Raw genomic sequence first — 15,077 nt, 5'->3', positions numbered from 1 at the left:
CACCAGACAGACACACTTAGATACATTCTCTCATATTTTAATTCGAATAGTTTAACATTTTTGTCAGTTTTTCCAGTCGAACGTCTTTCTCTGTACATTCGCTAGTTAATACACTCAGTATGTGCCTTGGGAGCTGACGGTAACCCTTCTAACCAATCGTGAGCTTGACATTCTTACCTTTAATGCTGATTTTAAATTGGTTAATATTAGCCTTCAATCACTCCCTTTCGCTGCACTCCACTGTCACGCGACACAAAGAGCTAACGCGTTAACTAATGTTACCTAACGACAAAAGTTTATGTTCAATTTATTAGCGTTATAGAAAGCTGGAAAGTTGAAGCGCACGATTACGGCATTTTTTTTAAACGGTAACTTAGTGTTTTGTGTAGCGACCCGTTTGAAACAGCTCATTTCTCCGATGCAGTTTACTGGCGGTTGATTTAATTAGCGGTATTAATGTGAGGAGAAGCTCTTTGTCGTTTGAATGCATAACACGCAATTCCTTGAAGAGTCGACACAATTCATGCTTGACAGTTTAATTGTTACTTGTAAACCGTACTGTTATATTGTCGTTTTTTATCAATAAAAAATCTATTGCATATATTGTTGGTGCTCCTTACATTTTGGTACAGTGCTACGAAGTAAAAAAGTTAATTTCGAGCCCTGATATATTATTGAAGCTGCACTTCCCTGGCATATTGTCGGCACAGTAGGGCCTACGTTTACTAACTGCTACATTAGCAGAAGCGTGCCTGTTGGGCGTGCCAGTAAACAGACTGAGCCAGACTGAATTAACTTCTCACACCACCAAAATACCGCGAAGGTTACGTGACAATTTACGTTTTACTACTATACATACTATTTTTATGATTGGATTAATTAGTAGTTATATTTGATGCAACTTTAGCTGTGTTTCCATTACTTTTCCAAAACTTTTCAAAAAATATTATTTTCCATAACTTTTCCAGGGCCTGGAAATTGCATTTTAAATTTCAATGACTTTTCCAGGTTTTTCATGACCGTACGAACCCTGTATCACGCATTCTAAAGATTGCCTCATTTTTCCAAGAGAGTGTTTCATAATATCCATGGCAGTAACCACCATAAAAGAAACTTTTTTATTTTATTATTTTTATTTTTCAGTACACCATCAATTAAGTTCATAAGAGGGAAATGTCCAAAAGATGTGTGTTTCAGAGTGAGCTAGTAGCTGGTGTGCCACAGAACACACGTAGGGACTGTGTCTGCGTGTTCCGACCAGGACCAGCTTTATGCATCTACTGTAATTCATGGAGGGTCTTGAGTCGTGTCATTCCCGAGACAAGCTTAACGATTAGCTAACTTATAACAAAGCCACTGTTATGTTCATACAGTTAATACTATTAATCCATTGGATAACATTGATCTTATTAGCTTACTTGTATCTTTTAGTAAGCCAAACAGAATGTTTCATCGAAAGTCACTGAATTAAGAAAACTTGTTTGTGGTGCAGATAATTCGTTTAAAAACGTGTTTACAATTGTTATCCAAAACGTGCAAGCTGAGGAGGTTTTCTTACCTTTAGGAAAAACTCACTGCAGAATTGCACTGCTTTTATTTATTTGCACAATTTTTGTTTCCATTAGTGGGATGTGGAGGACAAAACGTGCCAAAATTGAATAATTAATTAAATAAATACGGACTGCTCTACTACAGTCATCACCCACCCACCCCCCAATCCACTTCCCCTGGGGGACAAGCTCTGAGAACTTGATGTCAGTCATATTAGCTGGCACCACCAAGAAACATAGTACCTCATCCGTCCAAGGACATGAAAACAACTGATTGCGTCAGGGCCCATGCCGGACTGGTGACACAACTTGTTTCTGCACCAGTCAGGGGCCCACTGTTCCTTTTGAAACATGCAACCTTGGGCTGACGTATATTCCAGTTAGAACAACAATCTCTCAGCACTATAATATTGGGATGGAATCTAGTGCTAATTCCTGTTTCAATCACAAAAAAAAAAAAAAAAAAAAAAAAGGAACTTCAACTTGCACTGCAAAATTACATAGTCTGTTATCCATCCCTCATGAACCACAATCTTTGCTGGAGAATGTTTTTAGTACTTTGAAGTTAGCTTCATTAAATGTCAGCTCTTCAGCAGGCACGTCACTTCTAATTCATAATTTTATCACAGAGCACAAATTTGATTTTATGTTTCCAACTGAAACTTGGTTAGACCAAAATAATAGTGCAGTAATTCTTGTTGAATCAGCCCCTAATAATGCCAAGTTTGTGAATGAGGTCAGAGCAGGTAAGAAAGGGGGTGGCTTTGTTTAGTAATGAGAACCAGCACAAGCAAATGTCACTTGGGAAGTTTGCATCCTTTGAATATCTTGCTCTTATATTGAAATTTTCCTGTCAAGCAGGGTTTCCACCAGTGTATTGCAAGCCCGGCGGGCCCCCGGGCCTAAATTGACCCCCCGCCGGGCCTAAGCATCGGGGATTATTATTTATTTTTTTATACGTATTTTTAAGATGTTTTTTAAACTACAGTTACAGTGGGGCGGCTTGGTTGGAAAGCTCACCAGCGACATCTGTTGGTTAAAACGTGAACGCACTATAGGAAAACAGCAGGTCTGTTCTTTACCCTCATTGTGCATAGAGTGACGTTCAACACTTGATGCTTCCAACTATCATAAGCTAACGGTACCTAGCAAGGCACCATTTCTTTAGTAGGCTAACTAACCTCGTTACAAACTGTGTTATCACTTCATCTCGTCGGTAAGTACATTTTTTAAATATTAACTTAAGCAGTGTGTAGGTAATGTTAAACTAGTAGCATGAATTTAACGTTCGATACATTGTAACATTACGTGATGTGTTAATCGCCATCTAAATAATGACTTCACTTGTTTATTAATAACGTTAGCTTGGTGACATTGATGTGCATGACAATGTGGTCATTTCGCTAACTTAGCTAGCCAGCCAAACAGTCAGTAACACAGATACATAGATATATTGTTGTTGAAATGTGCCCAGCATTCCAAGGCTGTACATTGTTGTAAGATTTAGTAGCCAATAAGTAGGCAGTGTTGTGCATATCCCGCTCTTCCAGCTCATTTCCAGCCCAAACCACTACAAAGAGAGCAAACTTTTTTTTTGTAAGTGACATTTCCTTCTGACATCTACGACGGCAATCGCAAACACAACATTTATTTTGCCTTTTTGTATAGCTATTTCCATGGATAAAATCGCATTTATTATTATTATTTATTGGTAAAAACATTTACTTCGTATCCAGGGAGATAGCCAACTGCTTGCACGTTACATCACATGTGTATCCATTTCGTAATACAATCGCATTTCAGGCTAGAAAATAACCCGTTAATCCAGAGAAATTGTGAGTCATCTTAGAATCTTTATCTCAACAGAATGTGTCAAGGCTGGCAGCCCGGATCAAATTTGTTGTGACAGCTGCCGTCCAAAACAAACACCTGAGAGAGGCCGCCTGCCTGCTTGCCTCCCCCAAGGCATTACGTCATTTTTTTTGCAACTCGCAGCTGTCGTAAAAACATGCTGGCTTCGATAAGCAGAATCGATAAGCTCGGAGCCATACGATTCCAATGAATAGGACAACTTGGAACCGGTTCGCATTTCCCATCCCTATTTAAATGTGCCCAGCATATCAGGACTTGAATACAAGTTTTTTGTGGAGTGCAAAAACTTTATTTTAATTTCTTTTGTTGTTGTTGAAATGTGCCCAGCATTCCAAGGCTGTAAGAATCAGTAGCCAATCAGGACTTTTTTCAAGTTTTTTGTAGAGTGCAAAAACTTTGATATTATTTATTTTAATTTAATTTAATTTCTTTTGTTGTTGTTGACACAGCATTCCAAGTCTGTACATTGTTGCCAGATTCTTTGTAAGACTATGCTATGCGTTAAATAGTTGATTTTTTTAAATGTGTGTTAAATAAATGTCTTAGTTATAACAGCATTCACATTATGTAGTTATATTTTCAAATCTTCAGTCAGCTTTTAGCACTGACTTAATGTAGGGCCCTATGGAATCTGTGTTATAGTTTTTTTAAATTCCGCGATTCCGTCCGTGATTCTGTTATCACAGAAACTATAGGGCCCTACCTTAATGCTGCCATCAGTCTGTCGCTGGCCCGCACCGGCCCCCATCAAAAAAAGACACTTGGCCGCCGGGCCACGCCAGGCCGCCGGCCCCTGTTAAAAGATACTTGCCACCGGGCCTAACAATGTTTCTGGGGGAAACCCTGTCAACTATTATTTTATCTAAAAGCCACCTAAATATTCTGCTCACTTTGTTGATGACTTTACAGAACTATTATTTGTTATTTGCATAGACTTTGTCTAGTCATTGCTTTTGATGTTAACATTCATGTTGATAACAATGACAGTTGTGCCAAAGAACTCTCCTCTATTCTGGATAACGTGACACAGCCGATCACTGTAAGGGCCATAAACTGGATTTAATCATTTCTAAAGATCTTAATATTTCTAAAACTGATGTTGCTTTCAGATCACTTCTTTGTTTTCTTTGAGATGACTATCTCTGCTGACATCCATATTAGGACACATATGATCAAAAAACAGTATATAAATGAGAATACCAGCACATTATTTATTCAGACCTATTCATTTCAGCCTCTGTCAATGATCTTATAGATTATTTAAACTCTAAAATGACAAATGTTTTTGATGCCATTGGAACTGCTAAGGAGGTGGGGGGGGGGGGGGGGGGGGGGGGTGGATGGGGCATGTACAGCCAAACATAAGCCTAGGGGGTGCTGGTGGAAAAAGGTTCAGAGCCCCTGCTGTAGCTAGCCTGCAACGGACTGACGAAATCGTTGTACTGCGGGTCATACACTTTATACCGACTTCAACTGCTTTAACAATAGGCTCCATTGACAAACTTTTACACGTGAAAATATCTCCCTACCTGGGTATAGAAAATAGCAGTGGCACATAAACGAGGGTCTCCTCCGATAATCAGGTAAAAATGACAAATAAGTATAAAAATAACCGATAGTGAACGTTAAGATCATGCACTGACTTGCTGGCAACGTTAGCTAGGCCAGCTATTAGCTATATTATTACCTCAGACATAAATTGAGTAATACTGTGAATATTTGCATGTGTTAACAACGTGAATGGCATGGTATGTACGGACAGGGGTGAGACAGAGCAAAATCGCACATTTTCATACATTACAGATTAATTTTCTCCAACTTTTGTGTACTTACATCATACGAAGCGAGACCTCCCGTACTTACCTCAGTCAACATCCGTTGCTCTCACCGAGACTGAGTGCGCACGCGCAAAGATGTCTGCTGCTAGAACAAACCGCAAAACAAATACCAGGTGAAGATTACCCAGAAGAAACAAGCAAAAGAAGTAGGTCTATTTTGTGAAATTCGTGACCTGTTATATCATGATGAACCTTGATACAATCTCCTGTCTTTCAAACAACTTCATCATTTTATGTTCACCAATTTATGCAGAAATATAACAACTGTTAAGCTACTTTTACACCGCAGGTCTTGATGCCCAGTTCCGATTTTTTTTGGCTATATTCTATCTTTTAGACTGCTTGTTTATATTTCCCCTATTAAAAGTGACCCTTATCCGATGCCTGTGTCCGCACGATTTATACTTGAAACAACCCGCATGCATACATAAGGGTTTGGTTACCAATACGAAAATACAATCATAGTAGGCATATACATATAGTAGGCTAGAAATCCGATCTGTGCCACGTGTGAGGAAAAAATCGTAATTGTGTCAATTTAACCAGGCGGTGTAAACATAGTCTTATATACATCGTTACATAAAATCAGTTTGTTTGTTTAGTTTTGTTTTGCAAAAACATGGCGGTCGTAGCGATACCCACATAGCTTGATTTGGCTGCCTCAAAATGCCTACATTTTCTTCCTTATTGCTTGATTTTCTTTGTCTGAATTCTTCATTAAGTACCAAATTTTAGTTTTAGAGGCCACGTGTCCACACTTTCATCAGTTAGGAGCCTAATGATTCAGTCTTTAATATGACCAGTTAAAACATTTCTCCTGATTATACCATTTTACCATTGTAATAGTTTATATTGGTTTGTTCCCTCAACCGCTTACCATTGTTTTGAAATGAACTTTTTTAAAATGAAATTTTTATTTCGGTCTGCATTCAACAATACAAAGTTTACACGAAAGGAGGCAGATACTCAAATATCACAAGCTAAAAACAAAACAACACCACTCCATTGTAATGGCTTCTGTTGGTTTTGATGGTCACCACTGGTTATTACACACATATTTAAGATGTAGGCCTACTGGTTTAGTTCATCACTGATGGTCTACAATTTGTCCTCTGCTGATTCCTGAATTCCAAAATTATTTTACTATAACACAGTACACCTTGGCTTGCACTCTGTTAACTCTATCAACAGTTTAACCAACCAATATGCAACACTTCCTCTTTTACTCATTTTGTAATAAGGTCACCAAAAACCACAACCAATTTTGGATTTATAATCGATTGAACTTTTATTTTTTCCCCATAGACTTAAAATGTTAGAATGCAAACACTTCTCGAATAGAATATTATAATTTTTCTAAAAATAAACAAATTAAAAATAAACACAAATGACAACATCTGTATATTAATTTTCCAGAAGTATTTATTTACATTTGGTGAATTCTTAAAATAATACATGTAACATTTGTAAATTATGTGCTTTTTTTTTCTCTCGAAAAGACCAGGCTAAAATAAAACAAGGAAGTGCAGTCTTGCTGTATGGGTGCTGTCAATCTGTAAAGAAGTACGCATGTAAAAATAAATTAACACTGGAGCAATGCAGTGTGTCATGATCTGCTTTGAATATGTGAATAAACACAGAAGAGAGTATTTGGATTCATGTCGTTTTTTACATGGTAAAGTAAATTTCAAAACACTTTTCTTGCCATCATATGAATTCATTCAGCAGTGATCATTTTATGAAGACATTAAAGGTAAATATAAGATAAATAAGCTATTATTTATTAGATTACATAAAGATTACAAAAGGCAGCAACAATAAAAATAATTAGCCCTGCTAAAAGCAGGTATCTGTTCACCTGTTCTTTGAATGTCAATGAGCAGTAAAGTGCATGTGTTGCAGGAACTAGACTCAACAACTGGTTGTTATAAATCATGCTAGTAACAAGTAGTTAATCAGCACACAGTTGGCTTGCACACGTAAACACTTCAAGGGGCCTGGTCAGAAGTAGTAATGCGCCAGGCGATGGATGCAACGTAGCAGACCAGAAAAATCTATCTAGCTAGTGCAAATTTTTTTTACTTTTTATAGACAAACCCAAAGGGATCTCCCTCATCCCTTACTAGGAAAGGAGGCCTATGGGGGTATTATTGTCTTATAAATAATAAATAGTATGCACCTCCTGACATTTGCAGAACAGTTGCTAATCTATCTGCCAATTCATGTGTTGACGTGGAGCTAGTTGAGGCATCTCAAAGTATTTTGGCAGCGTATCATCAAACTTGGAAAGGTACAAGTAATATGTGCTGTCAAGAGTGATTCTTCCAGTGTGGGTTCGTTGTACTTGTAGTTTAATTTGGAGGTGGTCAGAAAGAATAGGATTGTGATGGTGAATTTCAACACTGCCAACGTTGATGCCAAAAGTTAAGATCAGATGTAAAGATACAATGTGTGGAGCCAATAATGTTTTGTATAAAACCATTTGATTCCGAAAGTCATAAATGAAAATGTAAAAGAGTCATTTGCATTTTAGAAGTTTAAAGGCATCTGATATGACAAATCTGCGATAACTTAAGTCCAAGAGAGAAAGAAATGAATCAAATTCATGAATAAAGCCAAAACCATTCATCTCGGACCAGAGGGCCTGAGAATTGTGAGGGAAATAGGCTAAGTGGTAAACGAGCGGTCTTAACCAATATCTGACCGAGAGGTTCATAACTAGTATTTCAAATTCATACTTCGGTTTTGGGGTGGAGTGAAGAGGAATTATAGACTGCGGCAACTTCACCTTCTCATCTACACAGATTCTAAGCTGTCAGGAGGGAAGAATAGTGGGATGCTGATTAGGTGTGAACTTGAAGTTAATAGCCACACAGGATTAGTGCCATTTTCCTGCCTTTTTTTCCTACAGTGTCTTAATTGGTAATAAAGCTTACTGAAGTGAATAAGCCCATTAAGCAATAGTGTCAGGATGATCCTTCATAACAAACTGCTGCAGAACACTCATATCTAAAGGATTCTTCACAGCTGCTGTTTGACTGGCAAAATCTGCCATATTTGCATTGACACATTATTTTTCACTCCTAGCAATATGAAGTGGTTCTGTAAAAAGGCCTCTGTATGCAAAATTTAAATTACTTAAATTTAATTACAGAAAAAAGCAGGGTGAGGTGTGGCTTGTAAGAAACTATCTTGCTGTAGATAAGTTTTCGACTGAAATTAATATTTGTTTAATGTTGTAATTTCCATATTTCAGCATACAGTGCAGTCCATAAGTATTTGGATGGTGACACATTTTTATGTTAGTTTTGTGCTGAGCTCCAGCACTTTGGATTTGAAAAAAAAAAAACAATGAATATGTTTAACGTGCAGACTGTCAACTTCAATGCAAGGGTATTTACCAACCCATCCAGTGGTCCATATAGGAATTACAACCTTTTTTATACATTGTCCCTATGGCAAAATGAATGAATGAATGAATGAATGAATGAATTAATTAATAATGAATGAATGAATTAATTAATTGAAAGCAAGACATTTTTGAGTAAAAGCAGATGAAGCCCAGTACGTTAGCTTGTAGCCGTGAAAGCAACTAACGTAATGTGACTGCTGACAGTAGGTGCCAAGCTGGCTATCCTTCGAACGAAGAAAAACCCCAGTGCTGCCTTGTCATTTTGTGTTTAAAAGCTTTAAAAATGTATGCTGAACTTGACATTGAGACATGCAGTTCATGAAAGTAGTTGCTATGTGTGACTGGTGACAAATGGCGTTTATTTTAATCCACCTTGGGTGTGTCTAATATTACAATATTACATTTCGTCTAAAGATCTGAAACAATTTAATGTGATACATATGCAATAATCAATGTGAAAAGTAATACTTATAATACTTTTTCATAGTCTTTTCACAGCACTGTAAATATGTAATTGTTCACTTCAATTGTTCAATGTTTTTCTGAACTCAGTATGTAATCCTCTGTTGCATTTTCCATTCCATTTCCAAGTGACAAAAATTGCCCCTGGAGATACTAATACCCCACATTATGTACAATAAGATTACAATAAAATAATATTCCACCATCAGAAAAATGTTGGCGGTGTTCTAGCTTCACAGCTAAAGCTAAACTGGTGCATCCAACATAACACATGACTGAACCACCTATGAACGGTTACACTACAGTAGGTGTAAACTCTATCTTGAAAGGGATATCTCTACGCTTAAAACTAATGGGGCAGCAGTGTTGCACTGCGCTTGTATCCGAAAGGTCGTAGGTTCGATTCCTGGGTAGGACACTGCCGCTGTACCCCTGAGCAAGGTACTTAACTTGAATTGCTTCAGTACATATTCAGCTGTATAAATGGATACAATGTAAAGTGCTATGTAAAAGTTGTGTAAGTCGCTCTGGATAAGAGCCTCTGCTAAATGCCTGTAATGTAATGTAATGAGCATTGTGTATTTATTTCGTACTTACTTTACATTACATTACATTACATTCATTTGGCAGACGCTTTTATCCAAAGCGACGATATTTACTCACAGATATTGATAGTAGAATGATGTTATATAATTACAAAAGAATTTCTCTTCTTTATTTTGCAATTCAGTAAGTAGCGTTTTTCACCACTATGCTAACTCTGTACTCTGTAGAGTGCAAAGGATTGTTTTCCCACACGTGTGGCGTATTCATGCACGGACTCAGTAGTCAATTTTGGCCCTGCCCACCACTGTCAAAACGAAAAAAAGTTGCGTGAGCAGAATCAGTCTGCGAGGGCAAAGGGGGCGGGGCTCGGAATAGCTTTGCACGCTCCTTCAGACTGTGTGTTTATTCTCAAATGCTGCAATGATGCACTCAAAAATGGGCTTTTTGCTCATGCGTGAGTGCTGTAAAAGCACCTGCCAAAAATATTTACATGCACAAGTTTCAGGTCACACACACACGACTCCTCTATTTCCGTCCCCGTCGATGTTGTTTTTCTCTTGCGGCTTTTGCCGTTGATACGTCGCCATAAAAAAATTTACAAAACAGTTACCATTATGCTGTACTGCTGCTTTGCATTGGTTCAGTGTGAGTCTGAAATCAGGAATTGAAATGCGTAACAAAACTTGTGCCAATCGGTCGAGCGGTGAAAAATGCAAATCCTTTGCCCGCTAACATCCAAGAGAAAATTTATAGCACGCTGTGTACCTGGGAGATACCCAAGTTCCACCCACCGGGATCAGAAGGCTATATAAGATATGGTGACCAGGTGTTCTAACCAAATCTACCAGCAAGTCACTGGTACCTGCTTCTCTCTGACGTTCTCCCACTGTTCAGGCCATCATCATGTATTTCCAACCTCCTCCAGGTTACCAGCCCATCTACAACCCTGTAAGTAGATGTACTACCTCTACTTTTCTACCTGTTCTGTCTCTCTCTGCCTTCATTCATGTGTCTCTTCCTGTCAGGCATATTTACAGTCCTAGGCCAAATACCTATTTGAAATACCAGTAAATCTCCAGATTATGGAAATTTATGTTCACTCATAATCCACAATCTCACATTTTGTTGGGATTTATCAGGGATTTACAGGAGTTTTCAGACCTTAGGAGTATCTAAAAAGTAGGTTATTATATAAATAAATGCTGTACATAATTGGTCCAGTAATTGTGGTTAATAACAGATGCTCTCTGGTTTGCTTCAGTTCCAGCATTAGCTAGGCCTATGTGCAAGTTTACAAGACCATGCAGCAATTGTAACCTTTTAAGTAAATGATACCAACAAAAGTATGAACTCAAATTAAGCATTGTTGATATATATGCCGTTCTCTCTCTTTCTGTTTGACCATTAACATCTCAGTCCGTCCATCTGCATTCTGTTGTAATAGACACAACCTTGTGCCATGTGAGCTAGAAGTAGTGCTGGTTGTTTTTCCTTAAAATAGTCAACCCATTACACCCAATTAACAAGGAAAGAAAGATAAACATGTGTTCAGTCACTTTGATTGATCAATTAATTGCTGACTGACATTGGAACCTAGCAGACCCTACAACTGTCCAGGACCATAGTTATGAACCATTGCAACAGATAAACTACTCTGCATTAATCCCAATGTTTCTGTTGTGCAGATTGCCCCATATACGGGACCCATCTACGGTGGTTTGAAGCTGGGGATGTCTCTGTGCATCCAGGGAACAGTTCTCAATGGTGCCACTGGGTGAGGAGCCCCTGTTGGCTATGGAGGGTACTGCAGGGAATGGGTTGCAGATGCTATATAATGGTGCAAGAATGAACAAGGCTTCATAGAACTATTATATATATATATATATATATATATATCTGCTGTCAGTGACTCCCTGATTGCAACCATCCATTTTGTTCTCCGATGGGGAGTAATATTCTTTTATTGGCTGAAACAAGAAATTGACAGTGCACTATAGCTCCACCTATATTATTCAATTCATGAAACCTCACTCCCCCATCGCTAGTGTAGTTTTCCTGCTTAGGGTTTTACAGAACCTGGGGATATTAACATTAGCATACAATTACGCTGATGGACATAAAAAAAGCTCACAAATGTTGCACAGTAGTAATCTCCAATCAATTTTTGCACTTTATTTTTATTTTTTGGATCAGTCACCTTTATTCAGGGCGACATAGCTCAGGAGGTAAGAGCAGCTGTCTAGCAGTCGGAGGGTTGCCGGTTCGATCCCCCGCCCTAGGCGTGTCGAAGTGTCCCTGAGCAAGACACCTAACCCCTAATTGCTCCCAACGAGCTGATTGATACCTTGCATAGAAGCCTTTCACTGTGTGTGTGTGTGTGTGTGTGTGTGTGTGTGTGTGTGTGTGTGTGTCAGTCAATGTCAATGGGTGAATGAGAGGCATCAATTGTAAAGCGCTTTGGCTAAAAGTGCTATATATATATGCAGTCCATTTACCATTCAGTGGAGTGGTCTTTCTGAGGTTGGGAATTACATTGGGAGAGGTTGGAAACATGCTATGTCATAGGCTAATGGGAAGCCCCTCATTTGGATTTTGTGGGACTGGTGTGTGTGCGCTGTAGTACAAACTAACTATAGTACAAAACAAGTGAAGTACGTTACCCTATTAAACAATGCACTAGTACATCATGGAGCGAGGGACAGGGCTGGGGCAATCCTGTGGAGCCAGGGCGAGGAAGCAGGCTAGAGCAGTCTTGGAACTCAGTGTGAGGTACAGGGCAGGAGACCCATGGAAAGAGAAACAAAGAAGATAATGTTAGGCACTATAAAGATAGTCAACACGCAGAGTAAATGTTTGCGTATGTAATGCCACCATTATGCTAAACTAAGCTACCTAGCTCCGTAAAGTCCAGCTTGGCACTTGACTCTAAACTGCCTAATGTGTCAGCTCCATAAAAGTGAGCTTGACACTTGAGGCTAAGCAACCTAGCGTGTCAGCTCCGTAAAAGCAAGCTTGACACTTGACGCTAAGCTCCCTACCCAGCATTTAATTTCATGAACTCTGTGATCGTATTTGACCATTTAAGAGAATATAGGTCTACATCAGTGGCTAAGCTTTAAGCCTGCACTTAAGACAGAGAGTGTGTCTGAAGCCCGTACATACACAGGGAGACTGTTCCGTAAGACAGGAGCTCCATAAGAGAACGCTCAATGCTGCATTGGAGGAGCCATGGCAACACAAAAAATCACCTTGTTGACAGTGTTCAGTTCCTGTAAGCTTCCTTCCACCCATCTGACTATTTTCTTAGGGACAACAGAGTACAAAAGTATGCATTAGTATTAAGGGCGAGCCTCTGATTGTCACTCTGGAGGGCGATAGTGCCACACAGTTAACCAATTTTTCATACTCGTGTACACTATATGACATATTTATATGGACACCCCTTATTCTGAGGCTGTTTTTCATGGTTTGGACTAGGCCCCTAGGTTCCAATGAAGGCAAATCTTAATGCGAGCCAGGCCTAATTGCCCAATCAATGCCTGACCTCAGTAATGCTCTTCAGGCTGAATGGAAGCAAATGCATCCAGCAATGCTCCAACATCTAGTAGAAAGCCTTCACAGAAGAATGTAGGTAGGTATAGCAGCAAAGGGTGGACCAACTCCATATTAATGCCCATAATTTCCCCCCCCCCCAGGTTCGCCATCAACCTGCAGACTGGGCTAGTAGGAGTCCCTGACATTGCTTTGCACTTCAACCCCCGATTCACGCCCAGTGAAACTGTGATGAACATCAAAAAGGGTGGCAATTGGCAAACTCCCGAGACACCTTCTGGGACGCCCTTCCGTGAGGGGGAGAGCTTTCAGCTGCTCTTTATCGTCATCTCAGAGGGCTACCAGGTCAGGACAGGAACTGTGCGCTTGGATACGTTTGCTTTGTGTATGTGTGTGTTTTATTTGCGTGTGTGTATGTGTGTACTATATGCATACATGTAAATGCATGCTTACTGCCGAGGAATATAATTTCATTTTCCAGATTTGGCTGTGATATTCAGATCACAGAATGAATGTTTTGGAGGAAAAAATATTAACACAGATTTTGTAAAGCGGCTACTTTTGACCCTGCCTTTCCCTCTGTTTCTTGCAGATCAAAGTTAACGGTAGTGACTATTACCTGTTCAAGCACCGTATGCCTGTGGAGCGAGTGAGTGCCCTCTCCATTACTGCAGATGTCTCTGTGCACGTGATCAACATCATCGGGGTGAGCAGCATCAAAAGTTCAACATTTAGATTCAGGAATTTGATTTAAGGCAATGAACAGGTCCTCTTATCCAGTGTCTTGCACAGTGCGCATTTTTAAATTCAAGCATTTGTGTTTGCATAAAAGCATTTGCATTAAGACACATGTCGATATTATTGGATCTGCAGGTGCATTGTTTTGTGTTCCCCCAGCCACCGCTAACCGTGTTTGTGTTTTAGGGAGGGATTGGACACATCCTGGGATATCCAGGTCTAGGACAGGCGGTGGTAAGTGTGAATACAATTTTCTCTCACAACACACAGAAAAGGACAAAAGCAGACACACACACACACCTACACAACCAATTTGCGTGCACACACATTTTCTTTCTCTCTATCTCTCGCACACGTGTGTACGCACACATACATGCTTATACAAACCAATACACATGCACATACATTGTCTCTCTCACATGCACATGTACACACACACACACACACACACACACACACACACACACACACATCACCTCCTCTGTGTATATACAATTTGACTGTGCTACATCACTCACACCCTCCAACATGCTGTCTCAATGGACTAATATTTAAAATCCTGGTCCTTGTAGGCCACAAGGTGAACTGGTTTCGGTTTTTGTTTTAAAATGGTTAAATTCAATTCAATTCTATGTTATTTGTATAGCGCTTTTTACAGAGAACTGTCACAAAGATGCTTTACAGAGTAGCAAGGCAAGAAACAGAGCAAAAAGAGCAAACAGAGCCAACACCAGGCCTGAACCCCCAAATAGCAAGTACTTGAGGTAAGAAACTCCCAGTGGGAAGAAGACTCTCAAACGGTGGCGAGAAAAAACTGCCTTATGGGAAGAAATCTTGAGAGGAACCTGACTATAGAGGGGGAAACCATCCTCCACTGGCCTGCCTGCTGTAAAGTAGCAGTAGAATGGAATGTAGCAGAAATGCTATAAGGGATCTATCATAGGGAATAAAATGGGTTAGGCAGGTTACAGCTGAGGTGATAGCTAACAGGAATAATAGAAGACCAAATGGTATAGTTCATTATAGTTCAGTATAGGCTCTAGGCTCTAGGCTGTGTCAAGGCGTGGGCAGGGGAGGAACAGGGCTGAAGCAGTCCATGACCATGGA

At 39.5% G+C, this 15,077-nt stretch overlaps 1 protein-coding gene across 1 annotated transcript in view; it reads left to right on the top strand.

The window, feature by feature from the left end:
- Nucleotides 1-5,350: 5,350 nt before the first annotated feature.
- Nucleotides 5,351-15,077, top strand: part of LOC118209822 — a 28,247-nt gene continuing 18,520 nt past the window's right edge. Inside the window, exons 1-6 of the mRNA XM_035385503.1 lie at nt 5,351-5,406; nt 10,575-10,628; nt 11,366-11,454; nt 13,376-13,577; nt 13,825-13,938; nt 14,157-14,204. Coding sequence (XP_035241394.1) covers nt 10,584-10,628; nt 11,366-11,454; nt 13,376-13,577; nt 13,825-13,938; nt 14,157-14,204 — 498 coding nt within the window. The 5' untranslated portion in view covers nt 5,351-5,406; nt 10,575-10,583. The remainder of the gene's footprint in view (nt 5,407-10,574; nt 10,629-11,365; nt 11,455-13,375; nt 13,578-13,824; nt 13,939-14,156; nt 14,205-15,077) is intronic.

This window comes from Anguilla anguilla, chromosome 12 (genome assembly GCF_013347855.1).
Source record: "Anguilla anguilla isolate fAngAng1 chromosome 12, fAngAng1.pri, whole genome shotgun sequence".
NCBI lineage: Eukaryota > Metazoa > Chordata > Actinopteri > Anguilliformes > Anguillidae > Anguilla > Anguilla anguilla.
This window is presented reverse-complemented; position numbering and strand designations above follow the sequence as displayed.